This window comes from Syngnathus leptorhynchus, chromosome 4, assembly GCF_054491065.1.
Source record: "Syngnathus leptorhynchus isolate UIUO chromosome 4, UIUO_Slep, whole genome shotgun sequence".
Classification (NCBI taxonomy): Eukaryota; Metazoa; Chordata; class Actinopteri; order Syngnathiformes; family Syngnathidae; genus Syngnathus; species Syngnathus leptorhynchus.
In genome coordinates, this window is record NC_141198.1 from 16,742,101 (window position 1) to 16,755,901 (window position 13,801).

A 13,801-nucleotide genomic window follows, 5' to 3' on the forward strand; every position below is an offset into this window, starting at 1 on the left:
TCCAAGATCTGAGTTTGGGACGTGTCTTTCAGGTACATCATCCGCTCTGACCCGCTGGCGCACATGCCCGAGGAGTCCCAAGTGGGCCAGAATCGGAACACTCGCAACCAGACGCACTTTGTCTCTGAAACCAGAGACGAAACGCATCTATGAGCCACACACAAACGCACGCGCGTGTGCTAGGCAGCGTGACCTTTGCTGCTTGTTTCCACTGAGCCCAAGGATGCATGAAGAGTGCCTCATTGTCTTCACCTCATATAGCCAATTGACACTGGAGGACGCCAGGGGTGGGCAACTTAGCGCTCGGGGGCTCTATGCGGGCGGCATTTCATTTGGCCCACCGTGCTATTTGAAAAACAAGTAAAACCTCAGAGGAACTGTCATGAAAAGCCCCCCCCCCCCCACAAAAAAAAAAAAATGCTCCTCAATATACGCTACTCACAAGAAGTTAGAGATATTGGGCTCTTCATGGTAATAAAAAAAAAAATTTTTTTGGACTTGATTAGTAAAACACACGTGATATCATGAAATAGAATATTTTCAAAAATCACATTGCCCACCTTGGCCACGTGGGGGCAGTATAAAACAGACAGCGGGATAAACGTATCCTTCCAGTAGATGTTCTTTGCAGAGGATGAAGAATATATGACTGTGAGTACTGTTAAATGTTCTGTGTACCAGTTGATATGTTGCATTGACTTGAATGTGAAATTCCTCCCTCTAGCCTAGCCCGATATCACTACCTTTCTGCAAGTAGCGTCAAATGAATCGATTTAGCGTGCACACGCACACTTTGTGCCCTCGTGCCTTGCGTTGGTGGGGCAAAACCATCAGCGCAGCCGACATCCTAAGTCACTCCATGGTAACACGCAAGCATTTCCTACTAATCTAAACTATTACTTGGCTTTGCAGTAAACACTTCATTTAGGAGCACAAGCGTCTTGTACCACCTCCCTGTAGGGGGCGTCATTGACTGTCAAAGATGTGAACATAGCTGCCAAGGTCGTCATAACAGGTCGGCGGACCGTGGCCATGACTTGATTCGATGATGACGGACCGGTTGCCTCGGCAACAAGCCGCCGTATTGGACTCTCGGCGAGCGATGTCGAAACACTGGAAACGTTTACGGAATTCTCTCAGCGCCCCCTCCCGCTGGTTATCAGAATGCACACGTTTGAGAGAAAGACTTTCAACTAAGTGGCGCTTATCAGCCATTTCGTGTGCTTTTTTTTAAAGTGTTTCTAACGCAAATTTTGTTGAGGGAAAAAAAAAACAACAACAGTGTTCTTCATTGATTTCAATGTCCTCAAATCATCTGCTGTTTGTGCCATTATTTATTTGTAAATACGTTTTTGTACACTATGTGCCATTTCTCATCCCTTTTTGGGAATAACAGAGCCTGGCCGGCTTCCGTCAATCTTTTTTTTTTTTTTTTCTGTGATCGTACACGTCGTTTTAGACCTAAAAAAACTATATATTTCAAAAATGAATTGGCCAAAATAAATTTAATGGAACTCCTAAAATTGTCTTCCATATTGCCAGATTGTTGTGATTTCAAAACGGAATTTCTTTGTATAGAAAAATTAATGTGCCGTACTTTGGGTGTTAGACACTCCGAATTTGAAACCTACAAACTTTTTTCTTTATTAACCTAAAAAGATTCTGAATCAATAATTAATTCCAAGCAGAATCAAGTCATTTAAATTCAAATGATGTCCAACAGTAGTTGCAGTTGGGGATAGACCACTTTTGGGGTTCCATTAAAAAAAAAAAAAAAACGCAAATTTGTACAACATAATTAATTGTGTATGCCAAATGTTAGTCTCGGTCAGGCTCTTAACTTCTTGATTCAACATAAATTCAGACTGAGGATTTAAGGTTTGTTTGTTTATTGTGATGCTCCACTCCGGGTTGCAGCGTTAATTGCTTTCTCTTTTTGTGTGACTTTGTACGCAAACTCTCCCTAACGTTTATCCTGCAATGAGACGTGAAAGATGACTATTTTTGCACTAATGGAATATTTATGGCATGACCCTTTAATCCCTTAACTCATCACTACTCTTGTCCATTGTTAAACGTATCACGTTTTGTTTTCCTCGCAGGCAAATGTAAACAACAACAAACACATTCGAGCGTGCATGTTCAATTTTTATTTTTTTAAAGGCCCAACTTTATCCGTTGGTCCATTTTAAAAGAAGTTTCGGGACCCGAGGAGTTGAAAGGCTTCCAACATTCCACACAGTGTGTGCTTCTCTCCAGTCTAAGGGCATGTTCAAGGGATTTTAAACAAACAGCATGTTTTTTGTTTTTTTTAATATGCGAGCTTGCCAAGAACAATAACGTGTACCCGTTAGCCAATGTCGGAGCCGCCGTTTGATACGTCGTCTTTCTTATATGAACGGAACATGCATGTCGTTTACGTGTCAGCAGCCTGCGTGTCATGTTTGCCACCTCAGTGTTCGACTACATGCATTTTGTACTATTTTTCTTATGATGGGAAGGTCAAGGTTGAAGGTCATGAACAAATAAAAGCTGCATGCAGCCAGTTCCAGTCAGCCTGCTTTTATTGAACGCACAAAATCCACACTTTACTTGGTGAATCAATGAGGGCTGGTCTGATATGGACTTTTAGGAGTCTGATTCCGATCATTTGGAGAGTAAACTTCTGAGAACTAGTTCACTGGATTATTATATATAGAGAGAACTGGATGATAAGATATATATATTATATATATATCATCCAGCTATATGTGTATATATGTATATATATGTATATATATGTGTATATATATGTATATATGTGTATATATATGTATATATATGTGTATATATATATGTATATATATGTGTATATATATATGTATATATATGTGTGTATATATATATGTATATATATGTGTGTATATATATATGGATATATATATATGTGTGTGTATATATGTGTGTATATGTGTGTATATATATGTGTATATATGTGTATATATATATGTATATATATATATGTATATATATATATGTATATATATATATGTATATATATATATATGTATATGTGTGTGTACAGTGGTGCCTCGGTTTTCGAACGTCCCTGTTCTCGAACAAATCGGTATTCGAACAAAAAATATAAATGTATGTAAATAGATGTATCAAAGTTTCTTCTATTTCATGACTTTTTTTTTTAGTGGCACCAATTTATTTTTTCAACCTGGTGCTTAGTTGAGTCGCAATTCCACTGTCTGCCACTAGATGCTGGTATTTCTGTGGAAGAGCATTTATTTGTTCTACATCATGCCATATATTGTTAGCAGAAGTATCTAGGTAATGCTTAACTACATGAGTGTTATATCTATATATATGAATCTTTTTTGCCAAGGAACTTTGATTCTGCATTTTAAAGTCCAGAAGTATGTATGTTATGGCCAAACACGTGACTCGGTCGATGTTGACATAAAGAAGTGGTGACCAGAAACACCCCCAACTTGGCCCTATATAAATCTTCAGCTGTCCTTCACGTTTGGTACTCGAGCCTCTGTTTGACTTCTATTGCCACGATGGTAAGTCTAACTTGTGTGTTTGATTCATTTTTTTAACCCATTTAATGAACCTTAAGCTCTGTTTGTGAAAATCTTGTTTACTTCAGAGAACATATCTGTGTCTGGCTTTTCTGCTGTGTGCGGTGCTGCCACTGGTAAATGGCCTCTGCTATCAAATTCAAGTGACACCAGGTAAAGAGAACACTGTAAAGTCATGTCCATCGTTTTCCCCAAAACATGCTGGCATTCTTTCTATCCATGCAGGTGCAACAGAGTGCCTGGATCCGACTGGCAATGTGTGGCACGCGGTAGGTTCGTCTTGGACTAACAGTGAGTGCATGCGTTGCACCTGCAGCGGTTGTTGCTCCTCGTAAGTTGAAGGATCTCGTTTATTTTCTTCCGAATGTTTTGATCTCTGTAGGAAAGTTGTTTATTTGATGTGGACTGCTTCTTTGCAGGTACAGGGTTCCCATGCAGATCCCCGAGGACTGCGAGTCTGTTTTGGACAAACTAGAGTGTCAATACAAATTGTACAAGAAAAACGACCCATCGATTGAATGTGAAGTTTTGTGGGAAAAGTGGGTGACAAATTGACGGAGCAGACTTGCAAAACAACAAGGGCACTTAACAACTTAAAAATAACAATGAGAGCAAAAATGTCATGAGATCAAAGTGGAAATGAATAAAACGCATCAGCCAGTTGGAGTCTTTGTATTTTCTATGACAAGAAATGTATACTGTAAATCCAAAATCTTCAGATGGCTTCATTCGAGTTCTGTAGTTGGTATGCAATGACTGTGAAAAATGAACTTTTAACAAGGTTAAATTATACCACAACTTTAAGTCAGCAACCGCCACTTGTAACTTTGAGGACTTTTTTGTTGTTGTCTCAAAATACGGTATTATTTCCCAAAACTTTGTACGGCGTGTGATTTAAAAAAAAAAAAAAAAAATTCTGTTGACTGTATTGACAGAAAGAGGTTCACTACCCGAATTCCAAAGGTCCTTCCTGTGACCGTCACTATAAAAATCTTCACCTTCATCTTCTTCCGCTTATCCGGGGTCGGGTCGCGGGGGCAGCAGCTTTAGGAGGGACTCCCAGACCTCCCTCTCCCCAGCCACTTCCTCCAGCTCATCCCGGGGGATCCCAAGGCGTTCCCAGGCCAGCCGAGAGACGTAGTCTCTCCAGCGCGTCCTGGGTCGACCCCGGGGTCTCCTACCGGTGGGACATGCCCGGAACACCTCCCCAGGGAGGCGTCCAGGAGGCATCCTGATGAGATGCCCGAGCCACCTCATCTGGCTCCTCTCAACGTGGAGGAGCAGCGGCTCTACTCCGAGTCTCTCCCGGATGACCGAGCTTCTCACCCTATCTCTAAGGGAGAGCCCGGACACCCTGCGGAGGAAACTCATTTCAGCCGCTTGTATCCTGGATCTCGTTCTTTCGGTCACGACCCATAGCTCGTGACCATAGGTGAGGGCAGGAGCGTAGATCGACCGGTAAATCGAGAGCTTTGCCTTTTGGCTCAGCTCTCTCTTCACCACGACGGACCGGTACAGAGTCCGCATTACTGCCGACGCTGCACCGATCCGCCTGTCGATCTCGCGCTCCATCCTGCCCTCACTCGTGAACAAGACCCCAAGATACTTGAACTCCTCCACTTGGGGCAGGATCTCATCCCCGATCCGGAGAGGGCATTCCACCCTTTTCCGACCGAGGACCATGGACTCGGATTTGGAGGTGCTGACCCTCATCCCGACCGCTTCACACTCGGCTGCGAACCGCTCCAGTGAGAGCTGGAGATCACGGACTGAAGAAGCCAACAGCACCACGTCATCTGCAAAAAGCAGAGACGCGATGCTGAGGTCCCCAAACCGGACCCCCCATAAAAATTATGAACAGAATCGGTGACAAAGGGCAGCCTTGGTGGAGTCCAACCCTCACTGGGAACGAATCCGACTTACTGCCGGAAATGCGGACCAAACTCTGGCATCGGTGATACAGGGACCGAACCGCCCTTATCAGTTGGCTCGGCACCCCGTACTCCCGAAGCACCTCCCAGAGAACCTCCCGAGGGACACGGTCGAACGCCTTCTCCAAGTCCACAAAACACATGTGGACTGGTTGGGCGAACTCCCATGCACCCTCGAGGATCCTGCCGAGGGTGTAGAGCTGGTCCACTGTTCCACGGCCAGGACGAAAGCCACACTGCTCCTCCTGAATCAGAGGTTCGACCTCCCGACGGATCCTCCTCTCCAGCACCCCTGAATAGACCTTACCAGGGAGGCTGAGGAGTGTGATTCCCCTGTAATTGGAACACACCCTCCGGTCCCCCTTCTTAAAGAGGGGAACCACCACCCCAGTCTGCCAATCCAGAGGCACCGTCCCCGATGTCCACGCAATGCTGTAGAGGCGTGTCAGCCATGACAGCCCCACAACATCCAGAGCCTTTAAGAACTCCGGGCGGATCTCATCCACCCCCGGGGCCTTGCCACCGAGGAGTTTTTTGACTACCTCAGTGACTTCGACCTCCGAGATTGGAGAGTCCGCCTCAGAGTCCCCAGGCCCTGCTTCCACAATGGAAGGCGTGTCGGTGGAATTGAGGAGGTCTTCGAAGTATTCCCCCCACCGACTCACGACATCCCGAGTCGAGGTCAGCAGCACACCATCTCCACTGTAAACAGTGTTGACCGTGCACTGCTTCCCCCTCCTGAAACGCCGGATGGTGGACCAGAATTTCCTCGAAGCCGTCCGGAAGTCATTCTCCATGGCCTCGCCAAACTCCTCCCACGCCCGAGTTTTTGCCTCAGCAACCGCCGAAGCCGCGTTCCGCTTGGCCATCCGGTACCTGTCAGCTGCCTCCGGAGTCCCGCAGGCCAAAAAGGCCCTATAGGACTCCTTCTTCAGCTTGACGACATCCCTTACCGCCGGTGTCCACCACCGGGTTCGGGGATTGCCGCCACGACAGGCACCAACAACCTTACGGCCACAGCTCCGGTCGGCTGCCTCAACAATGGAGGCGCGGAACAAGGTCCACTCGGACTCAATGTCCCCCGCCTCCCCCGGGACGTGGAAAAAGCTCTGCCGGAGGTGGGAGTTGAAGCTCTTCCTGACAGGGGATTCTGACAGACGTTCCCAGCAGACCCTCACAGAGCGTTTGGGCCTGCCAGGTCGGACCGGCATCTTCCCCCACCATCGGAGCCAACCCACCACCAGGTGGTGATCAGTTGACAGCTCCGCCCCTCTCTTCACCCGAGTGTCCAAAACATGCGGCCGCAAATCCGATGACACGACTACAAGGTCGATCAACGAACTGCGGCCTAGGGTGTCCTGGTGCCAAGTGCACACATGGACACCCTTATGCTTGAACATGGTGTTCATTATAGAAAATCCGTGTCGAGCACAGAATTCCAATAATAGAACACCGCTCGGGTTCAGATCGGGGGGGCCGTTCCTCCCAATCACGCCCTTCCAGGTCTCACTGTCATTGCCCACGTGAGCATTGAAGTCACCCAGTAGAACGATGGAGTCCCCAGAAGGAGCGCTCTCCAGCACTTCCTCCAGGGACTCTAAGAAGGGTGGGTACTCTGAGCTGCCGTTCGGTGCATAGACACAGACAACAGTCAGGACCCGTCCCCCCACCCGAAGGCGGAGGGAGGCTACCCTCTCGCTCACCGGGGTGAATCCCAATGTGCAGGCGCCCAGCCGGGGGGCAATAAGTATGCCAACACCTGCTCGACGCCTCTCACCGTGGGCAACTCCAGAGTGGAAGAGAGTCCAGCCCCTCTCGAGAGGACTTGTACCAGAGCCCAAACTATGTGTGGAGGCAAGTCCGACTATATCTAGTCGGAACCTTTCTGCCTCACACACCAGCTCGGGCTCCTTTCCAGCCAGAGAGGTGACATTCCATGTCCCTAGAGCCAGTTTCTGCAGCCGGGGATCGGACCGCCAAGGTCCCCGCCTTTGGCCGCCGCCCAGCTCACTATGCACCCGACCCCTTTGGCCCCTCCTATAGGTGGTGAGCCCATTGGAAGGGGGACCCACGTTTTCTTTTCGGGCTATGCCCGACCGGACCCCATGACCGAAGGCCCGGCCACCAGGCGCTCGCCTTCGAGCCCCACCTCCAGGCCTGGCTCCAGAGAGGGGCCCCGGTGACCCGCGTCCGGGCGAGGGAAAACGACGTCCATTTATTGTAATCATCGTCAGGGGTCTTCTGAGCCGTGCTTTGTCTGGCCCCTCACCTAGGACCCTTCTGCCATGGGTGACCCTACCAGGGGCATGAAGCCCCAGACAACATGGCTCCTAGGATCATAGGGGCACGCAAACCCCTCCACCACGATAAGGTGACGACTCACGGAGGGGACTATAAAAATCCTTTACATATAAAACAACATAACATATAAAACAACAAAATTGCAATAACTGCATTAACCATCAAACTGAAGTCTAATTGTAGTCTTGAAACAAATCTGAATAGGGAAAATCATTGCAATAAAATAATGCAAACTGCTACCGCTATTGTTGGGGAGCCTGAGGACTGGCTCGGATGGTTATGCTCTTTTCGCCCCCGGGTGTCGGTCAGAACACAGGAGGGAAGACGTGCTTCTCTCCAGTCTAAAGGCATGTTCAAGGCGTGTTTTTTGTTTTTTTTATATGCCAGCTTGCCAAGAACAATAATGTGTACACATAAGACATTTGCAACTCAAATATATTTAAAAGCAAAAAGCGTAAACAAAAAGAAGCTCTTTTTTTTTTTTTTTTTGACTGAATCACTACAGAATGGAATTCATTTCAAAATTTGAATCAAAACTGAAAAGTGTATACCCCCCCAATTGTTAAAAAGAAAAACAAGCCCCCCCAAAATGTTTGGTTTACCATTGTTGCAGTCAGTAAGTCTCATCTAAGAAAGGCTAGGGCCGCAAAGGATTTTTATAGTGACGGTCACAGGAAGGACCTTTGGAATTAGGGTAGTGGATCTCATACAGCCAACAGAAAAAAGAAAAAAAAGTTTTGGGAAATAATACCGTATTTACAGACAACAACAAAAAAAGTCCTCAAAGTTACAAGTGGCGGTTGCTGACTTAAGGTTGTGATATAATTTTACCTTGTTAAAAGTTCATTTTTCACTCATTAAAAGTCATTGCATACCAACTACAGAACTCGAATGAAGCTATCTGAAGATTTTGGATTTACAGTATACATTTCTTGTCATAGAAAATACAAAGACTCCAACTGGCTGATGTGTTTTATTCATTTCCACTTTGATCTTATAACATTTTTCTCTCCTTAGTTGTTAAGTACCCTTGTTGTTTTGCCAGTCTGCTCCGTCATTTTCCCACTGCCCCGAAAACTTCACATTCAATGGATGGGTCGTTTTTCTTGTACACTTTGTATTGACATGCCACTTTGTCCAAGACAGACTCGCAGTCCTCGGGGATCTGCACGGGAACGCTGTACCTGCAAAGAAGCAGTCCACATCAAATCAACAACTTTCTTACGGAGGAAAATAAAAGCGATCCTTCAACTTACGCGGAGCAACAACCGCTGCAGGTACAATCCATGCACTCACTGTTTCTCCAAGACGAACCTACCGCGTGCCACTCATCGCCAGTCGGATCCAGGCACTGTGTTGCACCTGCATGGATAGAAAGAATGCCAGCATGTTTTGGGGAAAACGATGGACATGACTTTACAGTATTCTCTTTACCTCGTGCCACTTGAATTGGATAGCAGTGGCCATTTACCAGTGGCAGCACCGCACACAGCAGAAAAGCCAGACACAGATATGTTCTCTGAGGAAAACAAGATTTTCACAAACAGAGCTAAAGGTTCATTAAATGGGTTAAAAAAATGAATCAAACACACAAGTTAGACTTACCATTGTGGCAATAGAAGTCAAACAGAGGCTCGAGTACCAAACGTGAAGGACAGCTGTAGATTTATATAGGGCCAAGTTGGGGGTGTTTCTGGTCACCACTTCTTTATGTCAACATCGACCGAGTCACGTGTTTGGCCATAACATACAAACTTCTGGACTTTAAAAAGCAGAATCAAAGTTCCTTGGCAAAAAAGATTCATCTGTACGGGAATTGTCAATATACCACTCATGTAGTTAAATGTAGGGAAGTCAAAGCAAAACGTTTTTACAATAAATAAATAAATATTATATATATATATATATATATATATATATATATATATATATATATATATATATATATATATATATATATATATATATATATATATATATATATATATATATTTTATTTTATTTTATTTTATTTTATTTTATTTTATTTTTATTTATTTTTTTTCCTTATGATGGGAATGTCAAGGTTGAAGGTCATGAACAAATAAAAGCAGTTCCAGTCAGCCTGCTTTTATTGAACGCACAAAATTCACATTTTATTTGGTGAATCAATGAGGGCTGGTCTGATATGGATTTTTTGGAGTCTGATTCCGATAATTTGGAGAGCAAACATCTGAGAACTAGTTCACTGGATTATTATATATATATATATATATAAGAAGCACAACAGCACTCTAGTTCTCTTCACTAGACCTGTGCTTTTTAAAAACTAAAAAAAACAGCACTTTCACCTCCCAGTTGTTGCGTCACGGCCAATGGTGAAATTTAAATCACCCTCCTTCAGTTTAGTTTGAAAATAACTATATTTCTTTTTCAGTTGTTTTTTTTTGTTTTGTTTATTTGTTTCATGAACTTGAATATTGTGCTTTAAAGTGTGAATTGCTTTATTCGTTTTTTCAGTGTATTAAAAATAATATGTGAGGTGATCAACTGTACTAGTAAGTAATGTGTTAATGATCAAGTCAATTTTTTTGAAAAAAAACCCCACATATAAATCGCTCCTGAGTATAAGTTGCCCCCCCACCCAAACTATGAAAAAAAAAACGCGACTTATAGTCCAAAAATTACGGTACATGCATTTTGTACTATTTTTCTTATGATGGGAAGGTCAAGGTTGAAGGTCATGAACAAATAAAAGCAGTTCCAGTCAGCCTGCTTTTATTGAACGCACAAAATCCACACTTTACTTGGTGAATCAATGGGGGCTGGTCTGATATGGACTTTTAGGAGTCTGATTCCGATCATTTGGAGAGCAAACTTCTGAGAACTAGTTGACTGGATTATTATATAGAGAACTGGATGATAATATATATATATATATATATATATATATATATATATATATATATATATATATATATATATATATATATATATATATATATATATATATATATATATATATATATATATATATATATATATATATATATATATATATATATATATATATGTGTGTGTGTGTGTGTGTGTGTGTGTGTGTGTGTGTGTGTGTGTGTGTGCACTGGAGCCCCTTGTGTGTGTACAGTGGAGCCCCGGTTTTCGAACGTCCCTGTTCTCGAACAAATCGGTATTCGAACAAAAAATATAAATGTATGTAAATAGATGTATCAAAGTTTCTTCTATTTCATGACTTTTTTTTTTTAGTGGCACCAATTTATTTTTTCAACCTGGTGCTTAGTTGAGTGGCAATTCCACTGTCCGCCACTAGATGCTGGTATTTCTGTGGAAGAGCATTTATTTGTTCTACATCATGCCATATATTGTTAGCAGAAGTATCTAGGTAAATCTTAACTACATGAGTGTTATATCTATATATGTGAATCTTTTTTGCCAAGGAACTTTGATTCTGCTTTTTAAAGTCCAGAAGTATGTATGTTATGGCCAAACACGTGACTCGGTCGATGTTGACATAAAGAAGTGGTGACCAGAAACACCCCCAACTTGGCCCGATATAAATCTTCAGCTGTCCTTCACGTTTGGTACTCGAGCCTCTGTTTGACTTCTATTGCCACGATGGTAAATTTAACTTGTGTGTTTGATTCATTTTTTTAACCCATTTAATAAACCTTATGCTCTGTTTGTGAAAATCTTGTTTTCTTCAGAGAACATATCTGTGTCTGGCTTTTCTGCTGTGTGCGGTGCTGCCACTGGTAAATGGCCTCTGCTATCGAATTCAAGTGACACCAGGTAAAGAGAACACTGTAAAGTCATGTCCATCGTTTTCCCCCAAACATGCTGGCATTCTTTCTATCCATGCAGGTGCAACAGAGTGCCTGGATCCGACTGGCAATGTGTGGCACGCGGTAGGTTCGTCTTGGAGTAACAGTGAGTGCATGAAATGTGACTGCGGCGGTTGTTGCTCCTCGTAAGTTGAAGGATCTCGTTTATTTTCTTCCGAATGTTTTGATCTCTGTAGGAAAGTTGTTTATTTGATGTGGACTGCTTCTTTGCAGGTACGGCGTTCCCATTCAGGTCCCCGAGGACTGCGAGTCTGTATTCGACAAACTAGAGTGTGAATACAAAGTGCACAAGAAAAACGACTCATCGATTGAATGTGACGGTTGGTGGGAATTGTGGGAAGGATATTGACGGAGCAGACTTGCAAAACAACAAGGCCACTTAACAACTAAGGAGAGAAAAATGTCATGAGATCAAAGTGGAAATGAATAAAACCCATCAGCCAGTTGGAGTCTTTGGATTTTCTATGACAAGAAATGTATACTGTAAATCCAAAATCTTCAGATAGCTTCATTCGAGTTCTGTAGTTGGTATGCAATGACTGTGAAAAATGAACTTTTAACAAGGTAAAATTATACCACAACTTTAAGTCAGCAACCACCACTTGGAACTTTGAGGACTTTTTTGTTGTCTCAAAATACGGTATTATTTCCCAAAACTTTGTACGGCGTGTGATTTAAAAAAAAAAAAAAAAATTCTGTTGATTGTATTGACAGAAAGAAGTTCACTACTCGAATTCCAAAGGTCCTACCTGTGACCGTCACTATAAAAACCCTTTACATATAAAACAACATAACATATAAAACAACAAAATTGCAATAACTGCATTAACCATCAAAGTGAAGTCTAACTGTCGTCTTGAAAGAAATCTGAATCAGGAAAAACATTGCAATAAAATAATGCAAACTGCTACCGCTATCGTTGGGGAGCCTGAGGACTGGCTCGGATGGTTATGCTCTTTTCGCCCCCGGGTGTCGGTCAAGTCAAGTCAAGTCAAGTTTATTTGTATAGCCCTAAATCACAAGCAGTCTCAAAGGGCTTCACATAGACAATCAATTGACAATTATTCTCAAAGCATCCCCTGATCTTGGGCTCCCAAAAGGGCAAGGAAAAACGAAAAAACCCCTACCAGGGGAAAAATGAGAAACCTTGAGAAGGGACCACAGATGGAAGGATCCCCCTTTCAGGATCACCAGGCTGCAATGGATGCAAAGAGGGCACATAAAATACATAATATAGAAATCAAAAAGTGGATGTCCAGGCCAAAGCGAAGAGTTGTCGGAGGTGCCTTCGATTGGCAAATCGACAAACTTTTATAAATTTTCAATAAATAACTCGCTCTTAATACATAAATACCTCAAATGTCCTGAAATATTACTCAAAAGGCAATTTCGTAAGTTAGGGGAATGGGGGGGGGGGGAAATCGCAACTCATTATTACACAATACAATTATATACTGTTGTGTCAACACATAGTCGGTCAGAACACAGGAGGGAAGACGTGCTTCTCTCCAGTCTAAGGGCATGTTCAAGGGGTGTTTTTTGGGGTTTTTATATGCCAGCTTGCCAAGAACAATAATGTGTACCCGTACGAACGGAACATGCATGTGGTTTATGTGTCAGCAGCCTGCATGTCATTTTTGCCACCTCAGTGTTCGACTACATGCATTTTGGCCTATTTTTCTTATGATGGGAAGGTCAAGGTTAAAGGTCATGAACAAATAAAAGCAGTTCCAGTCAGCCTGCTTTTATTGAATGCACAAAATCCACATTTTATTTGGTGACTCAATGAGGGCTGGTCTGATGTGAGTCTTATTCCGATAATTCGGAGAGCAAAATATACCCGTTTGCTACAATCATGAAATTAATAAATAAATTATTAATTAAATAACAATTATTATTATAATTTAATAATAAAAATTAAAATTAAAAAATACAAAACAACTGAAGACATTTGCAACTCAAATATATTTAAAAGCAAAAAGCGTAAACAAAAAGAAGCTCTTTTTTTTTTTGACTGAATCACTACAGAATGGAATTCATTTCAAAATTGGAATCAAAACTGAAAAGTGTATACCCCCCCAATTGTTAAAAAGACAAACAAGCCCCCCCAAAATGTTTGGTTTACCATTGTTGCAGTATGTAGAGCTTATCTAAG

General features: G+C 42.9%; 1 protein-coding gene and 3 long non-coding RNA genes across 6 annotated transcripts in view; 3 read left to right on the forward strand and 1 right to left on the reverse strand.

Moving 5' to 3' along the window:
* The window catches only part of kcnt1b (potassium sodium-activated channel subfamily T member 1b), a 32,970-nt gene extending 30,419 nt beyond the window's left edge, over positions 1–2,551 (forward strand). For all 3 annotated transcript variants that reach the window (XM_085909635.1, XM_085909637.1, XM_085909636.1), the window contains one exon: positions 33–2,551. In XM_085909635.1, the coding sequence (XP_085765761.1) occupies positions 33–153 (121 nt within the window). In that variant the 3' untranslated portion in view covers positions 154–2,551. The remainder of the gene's footprint in view (positions 1–32) is intronic.
* Positions 2,552–3,449: 898 nt separating this feature from the next.
* LOC147058533 (uncharacterized) lies at positions 3,450–4,233 on the forward strand. Its single transcript, XR_015065918.1, has 4 exons — positions 3,450–3,554; positions 3,641–3,725; positions 3,798–3,903; positions 3,992–4,233. It is a non-coding gene; the product is annotated as an uncharacterized LOC147058533 (long non-coding RNA).
* A 4,525-nt stretch (positions 4,234–8,758) lies between these two features.
* LOC147058534 (uncharacterized) lies at positions 8,759–9,491 on the reverse strand. Its single transcript, XR_015065888.1, has 4 exons — positions 9,410–9,491; positions 9,239–9,323; positions 9,061–9,166; positions 8,759–8,988 (listed from the first exon to the last, which is right to left on the reverse strand). It is a non-coding gene; the product is annotated as an uncharacterized LOC147058534 (long non-coding RNA).
* A 1,840-nt stretch (positions 9,492–11,331) lies between these two features.
* On the forward strand, positions 11,332–12,082 carry LOC147058535 (uncharacterized). Its single transcript, XR_015065927.1, has 4 exons — positions 11,332–11,422; positions 11,509–11,593; positions 11,666–11,771; positions 11,860–12,082. It is a non-coding gene; the product is annotated as an uncharacterized LOC147058535 (long non-coding RNA).
* The last annotated feature ends 1,719 nt before the right edge of the window (positions 12,083–13,801 follow it).